Source organism: Heliangelus exortis, chromosome 1 (assembly GCF_036169615.1).
Source record: "Heliangelus exortis chromosome 1, bHelExo1.hap1, whole genome shotgun sequence".
NCBI classification, from domain to species: Eukaryota; Metazoa; Chordata; class Aves; order Apodiformes; family Trochilidae; genus Heliangelus; species Heliangelus exortis.
In genome coordinates, this window is record NC_092422.1 from 148929068 (window position 1) to 148954552 (window position 25485).

Here is a 25485-nt window from a genome sequence, read left to right on the forward strand (position 1 = left end):
TGTTGCCTGGGTTTGTAAACACTTTATTTACTTCACGACAAAGCTTTATGCTCCGTGCGTTCCTTAAGTTGAAGGCCGAAAAGGCTTCACGCCACGGGAACAAAACCCCCGTTCTCCCCGCGCTTCGCGGCCGCTGCTCCCCCGCACCTTCAGGACGGAGGCCGCACCCTGCCCTCACCAGGCGGGGACCCCGCAGCCCACCCCAGCCCCCCCATCCCTGCTGTCCCTCCGGCCGCCGAGCAGGCCTCACCCGGGCCCGCGGGCAACCCCCGCTCCCCCGGGCCCCTCCCTTCAGCCGTTGCAACGAACTCTGGCGAGAGCGGGGCGGGGGGAGCGGGGTTGGGGCCCGGTGCAGCCCCGGCCGTCGGGGCCCGGGGGTTTCGCACTCCGGGGTCCCGGGAGGTTCGCAGCGGGCACTGGGAGGCCGGGATCCGCGGCGGTGCTGGCGCTTCGGGATGCCCTGTCCCAACGCCCGGGCAGAGGGACGGAATGAGGAGAGCCCCGCCGTCAGGGAGGAGGGCAGCTCCGTGAGTCCCCTCGGCACCTGTCCCCAACCCCTCCCCCGAGGGCATCCTGCATCGTGGGGGAATCGGGAAATCGTCCGTAGCTCCTTGGGAGCGATTGCTTCTTATTCTCCCCAGAAAACCAGCACGCAGCCCCGGTAGCACAGCGTTTCTACAGGCACCCGGAATGCCCGGCAGAGCGCACGCGTGTCCGTAACCTAAATTTTGGGGACTTGTCTGTGTATCACGGTACCCACAGCCCGGCGCTGCCCGTGTGCCGGGGGGCGGGAGAAGCCAAGGACTCCACCTCCTCCTCTGCGCTCTGGTTTTAACTCCGCTTTGGTTTCCACTTTTTGAACTTCTCCCAGTTCTTGGTTTGTAAAATCCAAGCTACGGGATTAGCATGTTTTTAGAAGCCCCGTGTTGCATTTGCAAATGTGGTGAACGCGAGTAGGGGTGGTAAATAAAGCTGAGAGTACTCTTGCCAGCTGTGAAATGCATTTGCTTTTATCAGCATTTATTAATATTCCAGGAAAGAAATGAGTGTTTTAGCTGGATATGTGAAAGGAAAGGGGACCCAGGAAATAAGTGTTCTTTGTTAAGCACAGTGAAGGGGACAAAACTTGTTCTCTTGGTGCTGCCTTGCCACTGTGCTTCAGATTTAGACCAGGGTAGCTGGTTTCTTTTCTAGCCCCTGTATACTTTGGCTGCAGAGTCGTGCTTTTTTCATTTTTGCCAAGTATTACCCCTCGAAGAACCAGAATCAAGATCCTCAGCTCCCTGTCCCTGCCTTTTGTGCTTCAGGATAATTGTGACATGTTTCTGAGATGCAACCAGAAGGGCTGTCCTCACTATCATTTTCCATTGCCTCTCCTGATCTTAAATCTGTGTGCGTGTTTGATGAGCAGGAACAGAGGGCTAATTAATGAAAACCAAACATTTTTTCTTATGTTAGTTTTCTGCTCTAGCTTTTCACACCACAGTAAGAATACTAGGTACTGCACAACAGGGGCACTGGGGAAACAAAAGAGGACAGGTTAAATAACATCTCCTTGAGCAGCAGACAGGAATAATAATGGAGTACATAACCATGTAAATTTGGCCTAATTCTTTCTCAGGACATAAAGTAAACCAAAACAGGGGCAGCTCTTCTCTCTGAAAATAAACAAAAGCAATCTGTCCTACTGTGGACTTCCAATTTTATTTTACTATTTTATTTATTTATTTAGGATGAAGGTTGCCCTAACTCATCGGTAGCAGAAGACAGTCCACCATGTGCTGTTCTTGCAGGTTAGGACTCTTTCAGTTATTCCCCTACATTTTCCCCGAAAGACCACAGGGGGGATGAAAAAGGGATGAGGGAAGATATTAGTACTCATGTAACTGTCAAGCTCTAAACAAAATTGGATCTAGGTCCATCCACATTTTATGTTTTTTGACATAAGTAAGAAATTATCTCAGTCCTTTCTTGCAGCATGCCCTTGATCACAAGTTATTCATTTGGCATTATAGTAGCCAGGTATCTATTAAGTTTAAAAATTGATTCAGCACTTTTGGTTTTGTTTACATTTTGTGTATTATGTCATCTATGCTTGAAACAAGATCCTTCAGATGAAGCACTTTTGCTTATACTTTTGTTTGTTGTGAGGAGAAGTAGATCTGAAAACTGGTCTAAAAGCTAATTAGATTCCCACACAGTACAAATTTGACTCAGATACTGAGATTGTAGGGGCTACCATTACTCAGTAGTAGTAAAAGCAGTAATAATAAAAAATGCCAGCATTTTCTATAGGAACCCAGATAAGCTATTCTCTGCTGTATTTGAATACTGGATGTTCTTTGTGGTTTATTGAATTAACTGTTCATTCAACACTATTTTTAAATTCAGTGACTCAGAGTGATTTATAGGACGGAGCATTACATTTACACCACAGTGGGATGTAATTTCATTGTGCCATGTTTAGTTATATTAATTTCACATAGACAATCACCATAACCTGTCACAGAACCACAGAATCACAGAATCACCATAGTCTGTTTCAACTCAGAAGAGCAACAGAGTCTGATGTGAGGGTTCTTCCACTTTCTTATAGATTCCGTTTGTGCTCATCTTTTTCCAAGGGCAAAAGTTATCATCTGACTCAGAGGCAGTGGAGCCCCATCCTCAGGAGCCTCAGACTCTTGATGACTCGGCACCTGCTGGTCAGTTTTTCCTTGTGAACTGGCCAGACCGTTATGAAGTCATCAGGGACAGAATTGAGCACATTGGTAAGTTATTGCATTAGGCTCAAAATCTTCAATATGGGCAAAGACGAAGCACACCTTATATATAAATAAAGCCAAGAATTTATTGTTAGTACCAGTGAAATCTTAAGAAACAAATCATTATTAATCCAGATCGAATGGGTACAGAAAGAAAAAAAAATAATAATACAGTTAAAATTATTGTACATATGCTTTATTCACACCCTTTTCCTGTCTTCTTCTACTGCCCCTCTAGGTCCACAGGTGAGTGGTTTCATAGGAGAGGTTTTGTTCTGGTAGTGGGGAGGGGTTGTTTGGTGTGAATTATCAGCCTCTGGAGTCCTTTGATGGCATAAATACAATGTTGCATGGATGGTTTCTTCTTCCACATTCCAGGATGGAAATAACTCTGGAGTCATTTTCATCTGCTTACTAGCTCACTCTTACATGTTTCTGTTCATCCATCTTCAGCTCTATGTTACATCTGAATTCACCATATACAGTGTTCTTTACATGTGTTAGGTACTATTTCCTTGTTCTCTTTCTTACCCCTGAAACCAGTTTTGTTGAGCTCTAGGTCTCCACTTCTACAAAGAATAACAGCTTGTTACTTCTGTACATATAAGCCTATTCGTTGTACCACACAAAAAATAAACAAAAGTGAAACAAATTAGACGTAAATATGTTGTAAATTAGAGAAACTGCTGTCACAGCTAAACTAAGTGAAAAAAAGCTGCAGGCAGTTAAATAGAAGTTCAGACAGAGCAAACCCAACAAGACACTGTCCTGAAGTCTTGCAAATTTAGTACAAATCTCATATCCTGTTACTAGCAATGTCAGCACTGTATTTCAGTTAAATATGAATGTCAACTAATAACTGCTTGTATGCAGTTTGTACAAAACTCATGCTGTAAACCCATTATGAGGCAGTGAAGACTTGACCAGTCACTGTGCTTTATAGATACAACCAGTTCCAATCTGGAAGTAATCAGTAGAAATTGGAAACTCACAGAGGTGGGACTGGGACACCTATGCCTTTATTCTTTTAGCTTTGAAAATAGGTGCCAGTATAATGAATGCAATAGGATGGGGCTGCCACGATTATTAAAATAAGGAAAGGCCTGCTATGAGAATTAATTGGTGTTAACAGATCTTTGCCATGCCAAGCAGATGTCGTGTGAGTTACAAGAAGGCAACACATTACAGCCACCCAGCATCTGTGCAGTCAGCAGTCAATGACTTCACCTTGTAGCTGGAGCATCTACTTTCCTAATGGCACCCACACTGCCTCATGTTCACCATTGTCATCCTCACTGATGGCAAGAAAGCGGTTCAGGGAACAGAAGTAAGTTTGCACAGCCAAAGTTAGTCCATGCACAGGTTGATACATGTCTTTATTTGGAGTTACAGTGAAGATTTGTTCATAGATCCAAAAAATGAGCTTCAAAAGGGTATGCTTCCTTATTCTTTTATGTGCAACCTATATAAATAGGGTGAACTACTTTTCAGTGTGTCCATATTTTAAAGACTCTTATACAAGTTTCCTTCTTGTACTCCTGCGTTTCTCTCCTTTTTCAGATTGGGTACCCACTGCCCCTGAGCCATTGTACACTCCAACAGGTTTGGAGATGACACCTCAATACCAAACTCCTGAGACAGGCAATGTTATTTATCCAGGCAAAGAAGGTGGGAACACTCTGAGAAATCATGCTGTCAAAGCACCTGCTTTGATTTCCTGTATGACTAATGCAAAGGCTGATGAAATCAATATAATTTTCTATTGTTATTTTAAAGCACTTGGGAATAAATTATTTTTCTATAGATAAGGAAGGAAATCAGTTACACAGCTGCCTCATCAACTATGAGCTCTGTTTATACTGTCAAGATCTGTTATACTGTATAAGCTCTGCTTATACAGAACTCCAGCTCAGTTCAAGCCATTGTTTTCAGTAAATAACAGTATGAACCAGCCTAAAATGAGTTTTTTATGAAAATCTGAGTGAAGTAATATAACAGCCAGAAGAGTGAAAAAAGATGAGATCTGTGTAACTGCAAGATCAATACTAAAGTACTCTTTGACATCATGTTTATTTAGAAATTAGGAACTGGTGCAGTATGAATACGTTGCCTTTCACTAGTAGGTTGCTACATTTGGTGGCCAAGAAAACTGGTAACTGCTTTCTGACTAGTAAGGAACCTCTGTTCTCTTCAGCTCAACCTGGTAATTTATTGAAAGGGATAAGATGTGGATCTGAATCCTAGTTCCCCACCTTTTCGAAAACTAGAGCAGTGGTTCCTGTTACCTTCCTTTAGTTGCTGTTCTTTAAAAATGAAACTTTTCATGTCCTTTTTTATGGACTTGAACCTCATGCACAGGTGACTGGAAGTGGTTCTTATTTCGGCCTGTACAACTCTCCAGTAAAGAGTGTGTTTTGGTATCATAGTTCTCAGGCTTCATGAATAAAACTTCCCAACCAACGAGGGGAAAACTTCTGCCTTTAAGTGTGGCCAGTTCTCCCTCCTGCTTCTGAGTAATGATTTTGTGCAGGCAATTGCAGGCATTGAGCAATTCCTGGGCTAGCAAACATAAAGCTGCAGAAGAACATGAGTGTTTGCTATCACTGTGAAGTTTATGTATCTAAACTGATGGATAGCAGTAGTTAGTATCTGTTGACTGCAGCATGAGTTTTTAAACTACTCTAATTGTATGTTCACTGTTGAGAGTGTGCAATTTTGCACCCTTGCCTTAGTTTTGGCTGGCAGCAGGGCCGACAGAGAACTTCAGAGCTCTGCAGCCTTTACTTGCCCGTCCTTGCTTGCAACAAGGAAAGCTGAAACCTTGTGTGACCTGAGCTGCTGGGAACTGCAGCTGCCTGAGGGACAGAAGCAGGTGGGAATAGGGACTTTGGAGTCCCATGGAGTTAATGTTTGTCCTGTTGCTGGGACAAAAACTCCCATCTTAGTAGCTTTGCCATTATATAGCAATAAATATGTTTCTCAAAACCGTAAAATCCTCCTCACAAGAGAAGCTCTATAGGGTAGCACAGGCATCTGCATTTTCTGAATTTATGACCTGAGTGCCTCAGACTGGCATGTAATGAGCCATTGCATCCTGTGGGAGACAGCAGCAGCACTCTCCTGATTCCCACTCAATTTGAATTTGAATTTAGCAGTAGTCAGGGTTGCTGCCTGTCTGGGAATTACCTGCTGCTGAGTTCCTGCATTTAAAGCTGATTTGGGAAAGAAAAATGCAATCCAGTGGTGACTCCCATGTAGAAAAATTAAAATGCCATGATAGAAATCGTGGATTCTATCCATGCATTTCATTCTGTACCATTTGACTGCACACTAAAAGGGATGCAAACATGTCAGTTGCAACATAGCAGTGATTGCTGCTGGGTCTGAGCTTCATCTTTTTACTTCTAGTCTGGAATAATTGAATACACAAATTTAAAAACTAAGTGCTAGCAACAATTGTCAACTACATATGATTTTTGAGTACAGTGGTTGCCCATTTGATGAAAAGACATGGGGGAGCTGAATACTAGAGTCTTTCCACCTGACTGTTTCCTTGCTTAAGCAGAGAGTATGAATGGCCATTTTCTCATAAAGAGGGACATACGCATCTCCAAGACAGAACCAGAGCTTAGGGTGGCTGAAATCCATCAAGTTAAGTGTGAATGGGCAACAAAATATTTGTATAATTCCTTTTACCCTTACCTAAGATATGCTTTGAAGTTCAGATCCATGCAGTTATCTATTTCTAGAGGAATTTTGAGAGGCATGCAGGTATTCCCCAAAATTTTTGAACTGAAATTAAAGACATTTGTTCTGTACCTTCCCCTAGCTAACAAAACTCCTGATTTATCTGTTTCCAAGTGAGAGATCACTGCCCCTTGAAGCCAGCCCTCCATCAGAAAGAGGACAACACGCTGATCTTCGAAGCGAGGTTTGAAAGTGGGAATTTGCAGAAAGTGGTAAAAATGTAAGTTTCTAATATTTTCTTCTTTTATTACAATGCTGTTATCTGAGTTGTTATTATCAGCAGCCTGATATTCATTTCTGACCAGAATGTGTTACTCTAGGTTTGTAATTTGGTTTACATTAGTAGAATAAGCATGAAAAGTAGTTTCTCGAAGCCTTCACTAGAAATTATCTTAAGCCATTCTGTTGCACTGGACAGTTTCTATAGGTGATAATCACTGACACAAACTCAACACCTGCTCTTAAGCACCTTCTTTCAAAGCATAGTGTGGAGAACATTTTTAGAAGTCCTGGTTATTATTACAAGTCCTAACTAAAACAGCAGCTGCATTATTGTCATTACTAGTGTGCTTAGGCACCCTTTCCTGGCAGCTACGTAGACTTTCATTTATGAAAGTATAAACTGGATTTGCACCTGATTCACTGCCAAGTGCTTTTTAATGCCAGTCCCCATTATTTGGCACTGCATCATCCTGCCCTGCTGACCAGTGTCACAACTTTTTATCTTCTTTCTGCCTACCAGCAACGAATTTGAGTACCAGCTGACTCTGCGCACGGACCTCTACACCAGCAGACACACACAGTGGTACTACTTCCAAGTAAGCAATACGCAGGCAGGGGTCCCGTATCGTTTCACTATTGTCAACTTTTCCAAGCGTAACAGCTTATACAAACATGGCTTGCAGCCACTGTTGTACTCGGAAGCCGACGCTAAGAAGCACCAGGTTGGCTGGAGAAGGACTGGAAACGAAATCAAATATTATGCAAACAACGTGGGCCAAGGCCGACATCGATATTTCTCACTCACTTGGACGTTTCAGTTCCCTCACGACCAAGACACTTGCTACTTTGCCCACTGCTATCCTTACACCTACTCCAACCTGCAGGAGTACCTGGTGGCCATCTCTAAAGATCCAGTGAAGTCCAAGTTCTGCAAGATCCACATCTTGTGCCGTTCATTGGCGGGAAACATAGTGAATGTTTTAACTATCACCAACCCCTCCAAAAGTGACAAGGACACTCAGAGGAAGGCTGTGATACTAACAGCGAGGGTGCATCCAGGAGAAACTAACAGTTCCTGGATAATGAAGGGCTTTCTGGATTACATTCTTGGAGATTCAGACAAAGCTCAACTGCTAAGGGACAATTTTGTTTTCAAAGTGGTGCCCATGTTGAATCCCGATGGCGTGATTGTGGGGAATCACCGTTGCTCTTTAACAGGTCAGGACTTGAACCGCAAATACAGATCCAATGTGAAGAAATGGTATCCTTCCATCTGGTACACACAAAACATGATCAAAAGGTAACCTCATGCTTTCCCTTTAGAACAGATGCCCCATTGTCTCTTTGCTGTTGTGTCTTATTTTGACACTGTTTACACCTTTGCTCCGTATATAAGTGTTTATGTCAGTTTTGTTTAGATTCAGTTTTATTCCAGAGTGGGTTCATTTTTCATTAGTATTGTGCAGGTTTTCCTTTATTATAATTTCTCCATTCCTGGTAATAAGTTATGTTTCCATGGTAAAAGAGGTTTTGTCAAACCATTTTCAGAGTATTTCTCCCCACTATCTTCTGCCAAAATCTCTTTATCAAATACCTTATTTCTCTCATTTTCTTATTTTCTGGAATTCAATCACCTTCCAGAAGGAAGGTGGGCTCAGAATAGATCACAGGTGTTGATTTGACAGCAAAGATTGCCAAATTTTCTAAATGCTTTGCTACAAATGTGTTTGATGTCTTATGCAAACTTCTAGATATGGGGAGATTGATACTCTGGATATAAAACTAAGCCTTTGGTAGTTAAACAAGGTCTTCAGCTAGGAAACTGAATTCCTCTGGTTTAACTTCTGTAACAAATTAATGCAAACAAGACTCGTGTGTAAAAAGGCAGTGCCACAATTAGTACATTTAATGTTTTTCATCTAGTTACAGCCTGTCTTAATATCTGTGTTCTTTCAAATGAATGTTTTGGCATATAGAACCCTAGCTTAGAGGGGATGAGTGCTGCACTTCCCCTTTTCCATAAGAATTCCTCCCTGTTTTACTATATGAAGACAGCCTGCCCATGTAAGTGCCCTATAATTAATATTCATTATGCCTGCTGAAGTGCCACTGACCTTCAGCCTCACATTCTGCCAGCTGAGACAGATATGTTAATTACTGCTTCCTTCTTAGTTCCACCATGGATTTCCAACTCCTGCCCAGCATAAAGCCCCAGGTGATACTTTGTGGTATTATCACATCTCCTCTCCAGAGCTCTGCTTCAAAGCAAATGGGAACATTAGGGTTGTGGGTAGACACCCCAATGTGTCTACCTGCAAATTTTCTTTAAAAAGCTAGTTGTGCAATAATGTACTGCAGAATTCTGGCACACCATAAAAATTCATGTCTCCAGTTTGATGAAAGGAAGAGCATGCACTGACATTTATGCTTCAGTCTCATAACTGTACAGCACATTTACAATAATGAAAGAGCAGCAGATAAGAAGAGCAGGTTTCAGCTGCACAGTGTGGTCATGTACACATCTCCAGAGATGGATATATATAATAACTAAGCCTGAGAGTTAGAACAAACACATGGACAAAGGCTGATGGGGCATATATCTTATTTCTGTGCAGTGACAAGTGTTTTATTCTGGCAGAACTGAGCAGTTAGGCTCTAGTCTAGCACACACCTTAGAGCTCAGAATATGAACCCTGTACTGATTTCTTGCTCTCTAGGTTACACTTGAGCTTCAGTGTAACATTATCTTAGACTAGTTTCTGAGGTGGAATAAAAAGCCACACTTTTAATAAAGTATTCTATATCATTCCGTATTACAGAGTAATGGAGCAACGTGATGTTTTTCTGTATTGTGACATCCATGGTCACAACAGGAAGCAAAATGTCTTCATGTATGGCTGTGAGAGAAAGCAAGAAGGAAAGGCACCACGTGCGCATCCACGCAGCTTCCCCCTCTTGCTGAGCAAGAGCTGCCCAGATATGGTAAGCAAATGTCTAACTAGAAACTTAGTTTCCTGAAAAATCAACCATCCGGGATCCTTAATTTTTTGTTAAGGTATCACATTTACTAAAATACTACACTTCACCCAGTGAAATAATCTTCAGTTGTCTGAAAGTAGAAAAGGCAGTAAAAATGAAATGTTAACTCTGTTGAAATTCCAGTACTGCAGTGTGTCATGATGAGCTGGTACATAAAGTTAGCATTTTTAAAAGGCTTTTTAAAAGAACTGGGGGGAAAAAGGGAATATTAAAGTTGTTTTAACAGTGACAAGAACAAAAGTTAAAAATTGTATATTCATATATGAGAGAAACTAAAGGAGAAAAATGTCTTTCCAGATTGAACCCTTTTTGAAACTTATCTTGAAAATCTTTTCATCATCACCATACTTATGTAAGATATATCAACTAGGAAAAAAGAAGTTTACTAGGAAATTATGGCTTTTAAAATATGTCATTTTCCAGCAAAATCTGACAGCATCAGCTTCATTTGAATCAAAAGGTTGTTACATCTCCATTATACCAGTAATATAACAGTATGCTCTGAGCTCAGCTGTGCAGTGTTCAAGTAGAACTAAAGCTCATAAGTGTTTATCTGGTAGATAAAAAAACTTGTGGGGTTATAATGAAATGGTTGCATCTTCCTATTAACTTCAAGGGCTAATGCTGTACCTGCCTTTTTAAAGTTCTCATTCCCAGACTGCCGTTTCAGAGTACAAAAGAGCAAAGCAGGCACGGGTCGAGTGGTAATGTGGAAGATGGGCATCAGCAACAGCTACACCCTGGAAGCCTCTATCTGTGGCTCTCAGTTGGGTGAGACACTCTCTGTAGCTATTTAGTAGGAATCATCATACAAGACCTTTACTTGTGGTTGCTTGAGCTACCATCCCCTTGTTGGTGTTCTCTCTGACTGGGTAGAAATGAATGATGAATGATCACTGAAATTAGAGCACTCACCTAGCAACCCTTCAGGCCACTGATGGCATTATTGCTTATGTATCATGAAATGATGTTAGTGGATGGCAAATTTAAAGCAGTAACTAAAGCCAGTTGCATTTTTAGGAAATTTTGTAATTGGGAATTAGTTAAATATGCATTATAGTTAAACCCCTCTGAGTGGATAGATTTTGTTCATATAGGCAGAATAATGATCTGTACTACCATACAAACCCAGAAGTCATAGACCTGTCCAGCATCTGTCAATGAAAGATATGTGAGTTTGCAGCCAGCCACCATTCTGAAACATTACAGCAAAATTACTGACATTTTCATTTCTGTCTTACTCCTGTTGATGCTGCAGGCTGCAGACAAAGCACCCATTTTGATATGAAAGACTTAGAGTCAATAGGACAGCATTTCTGTGATGCTCTCTTGAACTACGGTGTTCATAACAAGGAGGTAAGGCAAGTCCCCCCGAGGACTTTTTTGCTGCCTCAGTTCATGCTCTTGTGACAAAACATAATATTCTACAGGGCTATAACAACACTGAATTTGATAAAGGCTTTCTTGAGATGGGAAACTAAATTTGTGGTGTTTCTTATTATTATCTATGCTTGAAGGAACATGAGAAAGTAGTGAAACAGGAAGACAGGTTGAACCCCAAGGTCAAGAATTCTGATGTGTCACTCTGGGATTCCAGGTAACTTAGAACTATTCAAATGTGCCACAATGTATTATATGTTCTCTGCACTTCGTAAAGAGTGCCAGAGTAAATGTTAGAAATGTTACTAAAATTAGGCTCTAAATTGTCATTCTGTTTAATTTAACACTCCTTAAAAAAAAATTGCATACAAATCTTACATCCAGACCTTAATAGCATTTAATTAGAAGCAGAGCTCTGTGTCTTCCTGAAAGAGAAATGAATCTGTGTTGGTACAGAGCTTGGTCTCTTGTATCACTTAAATCAATATGCTCTTTTTTCAACTTTACATTTTGCAGTCACAACGTAACTTAATGTATGGTTTTGGTTTTGTGTAAAGCTGATTTCATTAACCACGTGTGATGCTAATCTTACTCCATTTACTGAAAGGGGCTAAGTTCAGGGTAGTTGATAGCAGCACAGGAATCTGGATGCTGGCCAAACAAGACTCCTGTTAAACATGATCAGCTCCTCCTGTGACAGTGCAGACTGTGAGTGACTTGCAAGATCAGTTGTGATTTGTGAGAGGAGGGCATTTATGTGCTATGAACAGCTGTTGCTCTGTGGAAATTTATTAGGGAATAAAACTTTTGTATATTTCTTTTTTGGGAAAACATTGGTAGGTTGGATCTGTCTCATCAAAATTTAGGTGCCTAGAGTATAGAAATCAAGAGCTGTGCTTCACAACCAGTGCTAAAGGAAGTACAAAGAGACACAAGAACTTAATGCATCATCAGAGAACTAGGTGAAGACTTGCTGGAAACAAAGAGGATGAAGGGGTGAGAAGCAGAACTAAAAAAATACTAGATAGAAGGAGGAGATGTCCTCTGGATAGACAGCATCTCTTTCAATAACCAAGCTTTCTCTATGATGGTGCCCACTTTTTGCAGGGTAACTATAGGTCTGTAGAAGTAAAATGCAGATCTGGAAGACAGGCACATGGAAAACACATTTACATCTCTTGAGCTAGGGTTTTACAGAAAACAGGTTCTAATGGTTGGAATAGATGCTGCAAATACTGTTTGCAATCACCACATTTGGAAATTAAACAAAATTATTCTTGTCTTTCACAGCAGCCAAGATTCTGACAGCTCAGACTCCTTTGAACTTGTTGCACACCCGCCAAAACTCGGTACTAAGGTAAGCTAATAGTTTTTCTTGTCTGCACCTCTGTCATGAATGCCACTAGGAATGAATACTAGGGTTTAATAGGATCTATTTTGAAGAACCTCAGAATTAAGTCAGTCAGAATAATAATTAACAAATCAGTAGTCAATAGAGATACAGGCAAACTTAACAGCACAGAGCATTAGTATTAATTTTCCCTATAGCTTAATCCCGATTGTCCAGAAGGTGGTGGTTTTGTTCCAAAAGAAGGTGGCTTTCTACCTGTCAGGTTCTGCAGTACAGCTTAGTAAGGAGGCATAGGGTCAGTTTAAGGAGGAGAGCACCAGCGTCCTGTCCACCTGCAGACTGGTGTCAGCCATACAAATGTTGCAAATACCCAGTTCACAGTGTCTGGGAGTTGTGTTCTCCTCTCACAGATGCAGGGAAGTTATTTCACTGGTGCCAAGTGCTGCCAGCATCACACTATCCCATCACCTACTTGTAAGCTCATAGGCAAATGTAACCCCAGAGCTAACAAAGTGCTTGCTCAGGAGGACAACGAGACATTTTATTTTCCTAAAACCTGTATTTACTTGTTTTGCTGAAAAGAATGGTTTTCTTGAAAAACATTAAAAAAGGTTTTTGTCCTTGTTTATTTGGCATTCATTGATTTGGTGCCTGTGATTACCACAATAACAAGATCTTTCCTGTAGATAAGCAAAACAAACTTCTGTGAGGCTGTTATTTTTAGAAATCTTGGGGATGAATTTTAGCCAACCATTGTAGGTCCCATAAATTGTTGCTTCCTGTTTAGGGCATAAATAGAGTAAACAAACAAAGGGGGGAAAGGGGAATCTGCGTACTAAGAGTAAAACTGAAGTGACTCCTGTAACACTTTGCAAGAAACAGGCATTTCTGCAGACTGGGCTGGTTGTCAAACGGCATGATTTAGAATTTTAGTTCTAGTTTAAGAGATGATAGTTTGAAACAAGATGTAGACAGATAATCTCTGGTGAGTTCACTTGTGGTGAAGGAAGCTGCCACAGATCCCTTTTTGTGCTCCGTTCTTCCCTGAGGGCTTTTGTCCTTGGAGGACTTGTGTGGAGAACATGTCTGTGCAAAATCCAACAGTTCCAATTAGTGCTACTGTCATCCAGAGTTTAAGCAAAAGGATTTTGCACTTAAGGAAAATTAAGTTCAGACAGACTTTCCACTTAATAGCCTATCTGGGGGGTAGTAATTCCTGATGGATTTATGCAAGGTTGATGACAACTTTCAATATTCATCCAAGCTTGACATTTCTTCCCCTCTTATGTTAAGGAACCAAGCAGGAATTTCCACCACTGATGCCATGGTACTTCCATGAAGTACCATGATGCCATGGTACTTCCAGGACTATATTAGTTATAGAAGGACAGCTGTAGTGGGTTGGATGAAAAGTTTATTTTGCACAGTACAAGGGCTGGTAGCAGAGGGTTAGTGAAAGTACACAGAGGAAGGATGAGTACTGAGATTTTTTTTTTTTTTTACTAGATGTACCCTCTGTCGTGTTGTTCTTATAATGCTGCCTTTGGGATTGAGTTTGTGAATCATAAATCCATGTAGGCACTTTTTCCAGAGCTGGATTTAAAAATAAAAATTATTTAAAAATGAAAACTTTAGAATTAAAATGGTAACTGAAGCCTTAAGTTATGAGCATTTTCTGGGTAACACCAAATACCTTGAGCCTTTTAGTATTTCTCAGCCCCTCATGCTTTCTTGCCCTACCTCCTCTTGTCTGGCTGGCAGTGTGCCCGTGCATGGGTGTGTGACTTGGGGCTGGCAGCTGCCAGGATTGACAACTTGAGAAAAAGCTGCCTAAAACTCTGAGCCTTTCCACTTCATTTGCTAAAAATAGCCTTGCTTGTGTCAAAACACTCACAAGTCAGTGGGATTGATTCCATTTTTTTTTTCTCACGTCTATAAGCAACATTTTCTTGTGGTCTATAAACAGTACAGATAAGCAAAGCAGTTGGGTTCATCTGCTCTTTCTAACTAAGCTGTAGATTGAGCAAGCTGCTAAGTGACTCCCATCCATAACTGTTTACTGCAAAACATCTGTGCATAGTATTCACCCCAGGGACTGGGATTAAAAGCCCTATAATGAGATTTATCCAAATGTGATAGGAACTGTGGAACACTGTTGGATAATTGGGTTTACAGGAGACTTTAACACTCAGGAAAAAAAACTGCAGTGGTCTAATACTGCTTTGGATAACCCAAGTCCAGACAAGTACAGAAGGCTGCTGCAGAAAGTTAATGTGTTATTTCTTATCCATTTAATTTAGTATTTAAACCTGGTAGGCTTGCTTGGTCATATGCATAAAAGGAACAGCCAAGAACAGAGAAGGGCAGGGATGCCTTCCTGGAAACACTTGAGAAGAGTCATAGAAAACCTACACAAAAGCATGGGTTAAAACTTGATTATTTCAGATGGTTCTATGCTGGGTTAATGAATAAAATCAGCTGGCACAAGTTTGTTGTTTATTGGGGTTTTTTTTTAAGCATTAGAGCTGGTTTCAAGGGATGGAGGAAAACACTAGCTAGGAGCAGGTATGGAAGTGGCAGAGTTTGGAGTGGCAAGACCAAGGACAAAGGAAAAGGGACTTTATCCTTCAGTAGCAGGAAAACCTTAGCAGATCTCAGTAGTCTGTGAAATCAGAGTTTTCAGTGGTTACTCAAAGTACACTAAATACACTACATTAATACAATAGAGCACACATTTCTGGCAGAGATCCCTCTTGGAACAGAGCCCATCCCATCACATTCCTGTCTCGTGAGAGAATGAGCTCTTTCAGGACTGAATACAGATTTGGCCATCTAAAAGCCTGATTCTGTAAGAGTGTGCTTGCCAATACTTATAAACACCCATATACAGTGCAAAACTATTAGTTAAGTGGAGCTTCACTCAGTCCCCTTCAGCAATTCCTGTGCTGAAACACAGGCAGACATTTTTCATGCAATGAAATTGTATGAATTGTATTCATGCATACTTCATGCAATGAATTCAGGTGCTTTTTGCTGGATGTGTATACTAGCAGCTAAACACATCAGATAGTGTCCTATGTAAAGAAAGTAACAACAGTTTATCAAATGAGTTTGAAAGAATGGTACATAGTTCCTGCAAGAACTTTCTTACTTTTGTCCCTTCCATGAGAATGCATGTTTTCCCACGTGGATCTATCTCATTGACTCATTAAAGTTATTAGATCAAAAGACATACAGAATTTATGTTCCTGATGTAAGTTATTAAAGGCATTTTAAAAAGGTGAATTGCAAAGATATCACAGGTACAGTAAACTTTTTGACTCTGACATGACATACAACACAACCTATTTATGCTGGAGCTGCATGTAGCCCTCAAGAGCACTTTGCTGACGGTCAACCTAGAAACAGCAACATTGTTATTGCCTAGAGAAAGGAAGCTGTCATTTGTAAAGAACTCACATTAATATTTTGGTGGGTATTATCCTTTTTATGTACATATACATTATAAATGTGGATGCTTTATTAATGCTTTCTTTGGTTCAATAGGCAGACCTGTGCTTCTCAAGCTTTTTGTTTTTTATGCCAGTCTTTCTTTTCAGAAGTCCCCACATCAGAAAAACAGAGCAGTGGCAATTAATGCTACTGAGAAAGCCTGGTTCTCCAGGTTCCCAGACTAAAAATAAACAAGCCAGATTGAGTAGGAAGTGTGGTCCCTTGTCATTATGATATGTTTGTGTCCAGGTTCATTAATATTTGCTGAATAGAACAGCATAAGGAATTAAATCATGAGCTGTTTGATTACATGTGTTCTTTCTGGCATTGTGATATTTTATTTGCAACTTTTTTTTCTTTGTAACTCTGATATTCCCCCATGAATCAAAATTATTATATACTATTTTCTGTGCAGAAAAAAACTAAAACATCACGAGAACATTTTCACAGCACTGCTAAGGACAGAAGTCATGAAACCAAAAATGTGAGTATTTTTTACGCCACTAGAAACATGTTGTGCTCTTTTGCTGACTGAAGACTAATATATGACTGTTTAATTCAACCACCATAACTTTGCTCAAACAATTTTGTCACCAAAAGCTGCTGCCCTAGAATGCATATTGTTCTTCATTGTCTATACCATCTATGAATGGTTCATCTATGACGTTGAAGCCTCAACATCAAAAAGTCTGGGGCAGGAAAAAATGTCAAAGTTATGTCTCATTAATATACTATCTTATACATTTAGACCTGTCTGCCAAGGAATATGCCTTGGAGCTGGAGGTTATACCAGCTCTTCTACAGTCTCCAAAACTACTAACACTGCACTCCCTCAGCTGGACTTCAGTTTCACTTCCAGTTTCATTGGACAATGTTTTTGCCAAGTCCATGAAAATATTTTCTTTTTTGTTTTCTGGTCCAGTATTGTACTGTGAATGGAAGGGAAAAGTCACAGGGTTATCTGGGGAAACAGAGAGTTTGTTTTTTAATTTTGGGATCATTACCAAGTCTAACCTCTGACATACTTGTGCTGGCAATATTTTCAAGCTGCCTTATGCCCCTTCCTTCCATTCAAAGTGTGTGATTCTTTATTCAGGATTAGTTGACCTAGGAATTACCATGGGATTAGGTTTATTAAAAGGTCACTTTCAGAACAGTTGGTAAAAGATCTCATCATTTGTAAAAATGTCACTTCTCCGTTATCGCTGTTCAGTATCTTACATAACTGTTACGAAAATATGAGCTTTGTTGTAGTTGATATTTAAAAATCCTAGATTAAAACAGTGGAGTCTAATGTTTTGTTCTTACTTTCATGAAAAGGGATTTGATTTAAATATTTTTTATAATGCTGAGCACTCGACAGCTTGCAAAGTGAACACAAGTTGCTGAGTTTTCTGAGCTTTTGAAAATCAGGCCAAATAATGAATGTCTACTTTTGTTTCTGCTTGAGGAAAACAAAAACCAAAACCAAACCTAACCAAACCAAACCAAACCAAAACCAACCAACCAACCGAAAAAAAAAATAAAAATTATTTAACTCTTTTCCCACTAGTTCTTAAACTCTTAAACCTTCCCCTGTCCTAACCCAGTGTACATTCCATAAAGTGCCTGGTCATAAAAATGATAATACCTTTCTGTCATTCAAACTTTTGAAACTTAAAAAAAATTAATAATTTGTTCATGTTTCTTTTCTGTTTCACAGACTCAGCACATTGAAACTCAACATGAGTTATTTCAGGTACTTGACACAGCGAAAAAAGGTAAACACAGTATGTTTACTTAAATCTGAAAATCCCAGTAAGCCAATTTTTTTCTATAATCTCAAATCTCATCAGAGTATGTCCCAAAAAGATAAACACAGAGTTCTCACACTCAGTCTCATAATTTGGAAGAGCTCTTGTTTCTGTACTTAAAACTGTTTTCATCACATGATTACACTCTGCTTTACTGATTGGGAACAATTTCACTGGAGAAGAACTGAAGCAAACGTAAATTCGAGAGAGGTGAAAAAAATTTACTCCTCTTTGCAGTCAGGTGCACCCATTTGTAATAGTGTGCTCATTTTGTCCAGAAAAACTAGAGGAGAACACATTCAATGAAGTCAAACAAGGCAGGCCAAATCCTATAGAAAGTGGGGATCAACTAGAATTTTTTTGATTTAGTGCAGACAAAAGGAAAGAAGCAAATGTGAAGGCTAAAGAAACTAAACTGGATGGTTTGTGTCATTGCAAGCACCAAGAAATCTGAGAAAGATTAAGGTATCAAGGCAAGCAAGTAGCTGAACATGGGTTATCTTCATACTGTGCAGTGAGGACAAAGTTTTTGCTTACATGAAAACAAAAGAAGCGAAAAACTATTTGACTTCTCTGTAGAACTTCTCTGAGACTCATATTGAATTGCTTTAACTACTTCTGGTGCCATCATTATTTTAAATAATTCTTTTTAAAAAGAAGAATGCAAAAGAGAAACCTTCAAAGCATTTAAGAACTGGAGAAAACCTACTGTCATGAGATTTAAGACAGTTCATTCACTTTATGATGAAATGAGACCTATGTGAATAAAGTTGTCTCCTAAAAGAGTATAACAATAGAATAGTTTGGGTTGGAAAGGACCTTTAAAGGTCATCTAGTCCAACCCCTGCAGTGACATCTTTGACTAGATCACGTTGCTTAGAGCTCTGCCCAACCATCCAGGGAGGGGGCATCTACCACGTCTCTGGACAAGCTGGTCTGTGTCCCACCATCCTCATTGCAGAACATTTCTTCCTCATGTCCAATTTTAATCTACCCTCTTTTAGTTTAAAACCATTTTCCCTTATCCTACAGCAATAGGTCCTGATAAAAAGTTTGTGCCCATCTTTCTTATAAGCCCCCCTTTAAGTATTGAAAGGCTGCAATAGGGTGTTTGCTGAGCCTTCTCTTCTCCAGGCTGAACAACCCAAACTTTCTCAGCCTGTCCTCATAAGAGAGGTTCTCAAGCCCTCTGATTGTTTTCATGTCTCTCCTCTGGACCTGCTCCAACAAGTCCATGACTTTCCTGTATACTGAGGACCCCAACAACAGGCACAATACTCCAGGTGTGGTCTCACCAGAGCAGAGGTACAGAATGACCTCATTTGACCTGCTGGTCATGCTTCTTTGGATGTAGCCCAGGAAATTGTTGGCTTTCTGGACTGTGAGCTGGCTGAGCTGCCAGCTCCAGTCCAGCTTTTCATCTTCCAGTACTCCCAGGACCTTCTCCTCAGGTCTGCTCTCAGTCACTTCATCCCCCAACCTGTACTGATACCGGGGCTTGCCCCACCAATGTTCTTCAGTAGAGCAGCTGAGGGTGTCAGAGAGAGCTTCAGTCTGTGAAAAAGAAATCATAATAGGCTGTGACTGCAATTGATAACAGACAAATTTCCATTAGAAGTATGAGATGCATGTTTTGGCATTTGTGCAAGCTTCAGGAGATGTGGTGGGTTCTCTGTCTCACTTCAGTCAAACACTCAGTCTAGAACAGAGTCCGCAGAAAATTGAAAGAAATTGCTAGCCTGTTTTTTATGGCAGGTGAAACAAACTATGAAATGATCTTTGGTTCTTTCAGGCCTTAAGAATCTGTTTTTCTTAAACTTAAAATGTTAATGTTTCATATTAAAACAGAATAAGCTTCTTACAGTAATGTTGAGTCTATTCAGAAGTTCAAGGGTAGGGTTTGCTAGAGGTTTTGATAGGGTTTTAATAGGAAACATCACTGTGGACATAGTACTGAAAAACAATGGAATTTGTTGTGCTTAGTGTCAAATTTTGTGGCTTTGCAGATATCCACAAACCCTTGAAAGAGCCTGCTATCAAGTGTCCAAAATCAATGACTTCATTTCTGAAGAAAGTAGCAAAGTAGAAGTGTCCGGAAAAGAAGTCTGCCTGTCCTCACCTCACAGTGTTCATTGATTTCCACCATCATTATTATTTTATTTTATTCCAATAAACCCCTGAGTGGTGTTAATTACAGCTTCCTGTCACTTTTTAAAAACTCTTACAGCTCATATTATTGCCAAAATTTTGCAAAGCCTGTAATACTTTTCAGTTCTTACCTTTCTTACACAAATAAACAAGCCTCATGAAATAGTCTAAGAATTACAAAAAAGAAAAACAAAAGGATTCTTTTCATCACAGTAAAAGCTTTAAAATATTTTCCAGATGTTGTGTCAGCAAATTATACAGAAGAGTAAGAAAGGTGTTATTTTTTATGATCATAAATCTAGAATTTCTCAATGAGGACTGGATGAGAAAGATGAAAAGTCATACTTGTGTTTTTATATAAATCTGTGGGGTTTATGGATTCATAGGGAGCTATCACAGATCAGTTAAACAGAAGAATGTGAGTATTTATTCTCTGTCTACAATAAGGTAGAGATTTTGTCTTTGCCTACAATGACATTTTCTTCTCTGCCAGCATTAAGGACACTGGAATTTATTCTCAGGACATTCCTTGATCATGTTTTTTTTAAAACTCTGGATGCTAAAAATCTAACTGCAGCAGTATGTTTTAGCAAGGACTTCTTCACTGGTTCTGAATTACTGTCTTATTTTTCTCCAACATGCAGCTAGAGCCATTCTGCTTTATGACTAGTTTGGTTTTGCATTGGAGAACTTAGCCAGAAAAAAAAAACCAAAACAAAACCGCCCACAAAGTAGCATGGTAGACAGAAAATTGACAAATTAATATTTGGTTTGTAGGAAGGACATGCCTTTGATAGGAGAGGATTGGATTAATTGAGTGTCTCCTGTGTTCTTAATGTATTTTTTAAATAATTGGAGGTCTTTCCTGTGTTTTGCCCTTCTTACTTTATGTTGGCCAGGTGGGTTAAATATTATTAATGAAATAATGAAATTCAGTGTCAACTGTCTAAAGCATATTTTTGTTTAGAATAATAGGAGGTTGAAGATGTTGTGAATACTATTTATGTCCAAGGGACATGCCTCCCAATACACTGGCAGACCTAGCTCTACTCACCCCTTGATCATGAACTTTGTCCAGTAGTTTTCTGCTTCACCTTCAGCTAATCTGGCCCACATCTGACTGGCATCTACTGGGTCAGGTCATGCTGAGAGGGAGGTCAGAGCCCTGTGCTGCAGCAGGGATTTTACTTCAGATGTGGTCTTCAGCTGCTGTCAGTGCCAGGGCCATGCCAGTCACACCAGCCCATGTGCAGAAGAAACATGTCTTGAGGAAGAAGATACATGTACCACCTGCAGTATGGAGGGAGAGATGAAGTTAAAAAGAACTCCCCTTCTGCCACCCTCTAAGCCTTGGCAGCTGTAACTGGCTTCTGTGGGAACAATTGTCCAGGTAAGTACACTTTAAGTACATTTTAAGTAAGGCACAGTTGAGTTTGAGTCTTATGACTGGTAAAGTCTTTCCTGCCAAAGAGGAGATTAATAAAGAATGCATTTTGAAATGTTTTTAGGTGACACTTAGGCAATCTTAGGTGACACTCGAGCACTTTCTGCTGCAGCTGTTTGCCCCTAGCCAAGGGTAAGATAATACCCAAGGGTAAAGATGTAACAGATCACATTCTTCTAGGCTGCTTGCCTGGAACTGGTGTTGCTTAGAGGAATAAAAAAGAAAACCTTACAAAGCAACAAATCCTGACTCTTAGTACTCTCTGTTACTGTGGGTTTTAGACCCTGGTGCAACTTCAGGACATTTCCTCTTGCCCTATAGTTGTTCACTTGAGAGAAGAGGCCAGCACCCACCTCCCTGCAGACTCTGTTCAGGTAGCTGTAAAGAGTGATAAGGTCTCCTCTCAGCCTCCTCCAAAATAAACATTTCCATTTCCCTCAGCCTCTCCTCCTAGGTCTTGTTTTCCAGACCCTTCATGCATTCTTACATACCTGGGTAATATTTTATAAATTCCAGTCATATCCCTGCATAGTTTGCATCTTCTTCAAGTGTACAGACACTTGGGAGAAGTGATGAAAAATACACTTTTTAAGACAGGTACTGAGTTTTGTTTCCCTTACATTTCCTAGCATTCATGGTTGCTGAGTCATTAAGCAATTCAGTGGGCTTCCTCCCTCTACATTTTCTCAGTCTCTACAGAATACTTCATTTTAATCCATACATTGGAACCTACTGCTGCAAAATCGAGGCATCAAGTTTTGAGTGTTTGAGAGAGGCAGAGCTAGAATTGCCAGTAATAAATAAAACCTAAATTATTTGTACCTGCAAGAAGAAAGAATAGGCCAAATACTTAAAATGCTTTAAATATATTGCTGGAAAAAAAAATCCCATACAACCCTACTGTGTAAGATTAGAGAGGAACAATAATACCATATTACAGCAAGATAAATGCAGTAACACAGACAAAAAAATCAGACAGATAGACATAAAGTTATCATTACAAGGCCACCCAGAGACAATTGGGTCAGCCTTCTGTCATGACTTGAACTGGATGCAGTACAGTGAAGACAGGCACCTTCATTACTCTGAGAAGTGCAGAGAAGGCCAGCAAGATGGAGGTGCATGCAAAGGCTAAATCCAGGATATGTAGCCATCTGTCACATCCATGAGGGCTGAGGTGTGGGAGATGGGAAGGAGATCAACCACTCATCTTGAGTACATGATGGAGCAGACCCACCATGGCAGTCATCCTGATTGCCCCAACATACAGGACCCCAGTGAGAAGCGAGCATGTTTGTCAAGGAGCTGCTTGCACCTTCTGCCTGTGGCTGAAGAACAGCAGCCCCCCTGCAGTGCTGAGGTCAGCTAAGGATTTGGCTGATCACGAGACTCAAATCATACATCCTTTTCTTCCTGAATGACAGAAAAGTGATGGACAAACTGCCCTCCCTGAGAGCACAAACAAGCCTCCTGCCAATGCATAGTCCTTCGTTGGAACCAAGATCTCCACTTGGTGGTCTCTGCTCACTCCTCAGTTCCCCAAACAGCATCATCCAATGTTAGATGACTGCCACATTCAGCCTAAAGACTTCCTTCTGAGTCTTAACCATCCACCACACTCAGCTCAGTTTGGTAGGTTTTATTTGATGCAAGCCTTCCACCCCCGCCCCAGATTTCTCTCACTCCCCATTGAAGTCATCTGTGATCTGAACCACCTCAATCTAGATCCCTGTCCTTCTCAATGCTAAAATTATTCCATGCACACAGACCAAATAGGAGGGCACATCCACAGAACCACCTGTCTCTATCCTGTGAGCTTCTCTTAGGGCTTTCTGCCCTATATCCTTTCTCGTACCTTGGGCACTTGGATGCGAGAGTCAATATTACAGGCTCACAACCTATGTACCACCTGGAGGTTTCCAGACCATGGTTACATGTGAGATTCCGGGGTAGAACTCTGTGTACAGCTTCATGGCCAAGTGTCCTACATACACCACCGCCCCTCACAGACCCATCACCAAGGCTGCTCATATGACAGGACTAATGGCTCTGGGTCTGCCCAGGAGAACTAAGGGAAGTGAAGTTGCTTTGCCCCTTTCCTGTCACTCGAGGTTTCACAGGTTTCCTCTTTGCAGGAGCCATCTCGCTGCTTCTCCTGCACTGTGCCTGGGCCGGCGCTGTGTCTGTGGGTGAGGGGGAGCTGGGTAGAAGCTGGGTCTGGGAAACAGAGGGAGAGGAGCGGTGTTAAAAGCACGAGAAGGGCAAAGTGATCGTTGTACCCCAGAAGTACTGTGGTACTGGGGTCAGCTCTGGGGCTGTCCGTCACCTCTACAGTAGTGTCCAAACAAAACAAACTTGTCACAGCCCCCGGGGAGGCCCAAGCCACGCCAGTAGCACAGCTTCCCCGGGTGAGCTTATCCTGCTCGCTTATTCTCTCAGCACGAACGGAAAAAGAAAGTGTAACCAGCTCATGCCAGGGCTTCGACTTGTTTTCAATGACGCAGTATCGGGGAGGAGCACAACTATATAGGTTCCCAGGGACCTAGAAAACGAAGCAGAAAGCAGAAGGGGAGCTGCCTGTGAACAAGCGAGAGCAGCTGCCACAAGAGAGCGCAGCACTCCAGGGCAGCACCTCGTCTCTCTCCAGCCTGTTTCTGCTCTGCACCCAGCTGGATGGGCAGCCTGTAAGTATCCTCCTCTGAGGCCCCCACCTTTATAATGCCACTGGCATGGAGGGGAAGCTGGCAGGAGAAGAAGCGGTGCTGCAGGGTGCAAATGTTTGGAAGGGAGCAGGTCCTTCCCCAGCAGTTTTTGCAGCAGTTCATCCACAGCCTGGCCCGTGTGCCACTGGCTGGGTTCTGTTTGCCAGCAATCCTTTGCTTGTCAGCAACCTCTCTCTTCACCTGTTGTTTCCCTGCAGTTATCACCTGCAGTTTGTCCCGTTTGAGGGGGAAAGATTGATCCTGAGGGGGTTCAGATGGCTTGAAGGAAGGGTGCCAAGTCCAAAGCTGCTTTCCTTTCTCACCACTCTTGTACAGCATTACTCCCTGTAGTAGCCAGGGAGGGGAGATGCAGGAAAGCTGAGTCTTGGGGTGGGGGTGGGGGTGGGGGTGGGGCTTTTCAATGGAAGAGAAAGTTTTCAAGTTCTCTTGCCAACTTTCATTCAGCCTGTTCACTGCAGTGGGGTCCACCAGCTCCACAGAGATGAATCTCTGCACAGAGACCAGATCTTGGAGCTGTATGCCTTGTTCTCCCTGTCCTGCTGCTTTTGCCCAGAAACTCAGCCAGCACCTGGCTGGGAGGGGGGGTGGGGGCACAGCCCCAGCCTGCGAAGGGCTTCTTGTCTTCTAGCCAGCAGAGGGAAGGGCTGTGCAATCCCTCCGAGCCCCATCTCCCACACAGACATCCCAGGGAGCTTCTGAACCACGCACTGAGACACAGAGCTCTTCCTAGTGATACCTGCCCAGGAAAAAAAGGGGATGAAACCAGACTGGTGCTCACTGTGCTGTGCTTGGGTTCCTTTTTCTTCCACCATTGAATCAGAGCTGCAAAATCTCCCGTGCAGAAGGCACAGGCATTTCCTTAGAGGCAGAGGGGCTGCAGATGTCTGGGAAAAGCTCCAGATAGACACAGGGTGACAGCACTTTCCTGCTTATCCCCCAAACCAGCTGCCTCCAAACCAGCTTCGGGGACTCAGAACTCACCAATGCCATGTCTGCACTGGGCTGGTGACAGGGTGCCAGGTCTTGGTTTTCATTGCTAAAGAATATGACACCTCCAGGTCAGCCACACGCTGTCTGCCCCCCAGTTGTCACAGGGCACCTGCACTAGGCATGTTTCTGTTCCTGTCATAGTCACACCTGGGGACAAGGATTTACCTGCTTGGCTGGGCTGAAGAGGCAGCAGGAAGCTGAGGGGCAAATCTGCCTGCAGTATGGCAGATTGAACAGAGGGGCATCACTGGGAAAACACAAATAGGTCCTAAAGAGGTAAGCCTCAGAGCAGAGGGCAGAGATACCACAAGGTTTGCCCAGGCTCTCACACATGCAGAGATCATGTAGCACAGGGTTCATGAGGTGGCTCTGCTCCACCCCAGCCATATAG

At 41.7% G+C, this 25485-nt stretch overlaps 1 protein-coding gene across 1 annotated transcript; it reads left to right on the forward strand.

Moving 5' to 3' along the window:
• Nucleotides 1-317: 317 nt before the first annotated feature.
• AGBL3 (AGBL carboxypeptidase 3) lies at nucleotides 318-19980 on the forward strand. Its single transcript, XM_071732923.1, has 14 exons — nucleotides 318-527; nucleotides 1733-1793; nucleotides 2625-2771; nucleotides 4326-4433; nucleotides 6627-6732; nucleotides 7255-8034; nucleotides 9554-9716; nucleotides 10418-10544; nucleotides 11032-11129; nucleotides 11291-11370; nucleotides 12444-12510; nucleotides 16412-16480; nucleotides 17699-17756; nucleotides 19796-19980. The coding sequence occupies exons 1-14, from the start codon at nucleotides 456-458 to the stop codon at nucleotides 19873-19875; spliced, it is 2016 nt and encodes a 671-aa protein (XP_071589024.1). The 5' UTR covers nucleotides 318-455; the 3' UTR covers nucleotides 19876-19980.
• The last annotated feature ends 5505 nt before the right edge of the window (nucleotides 19981-25485 follow it).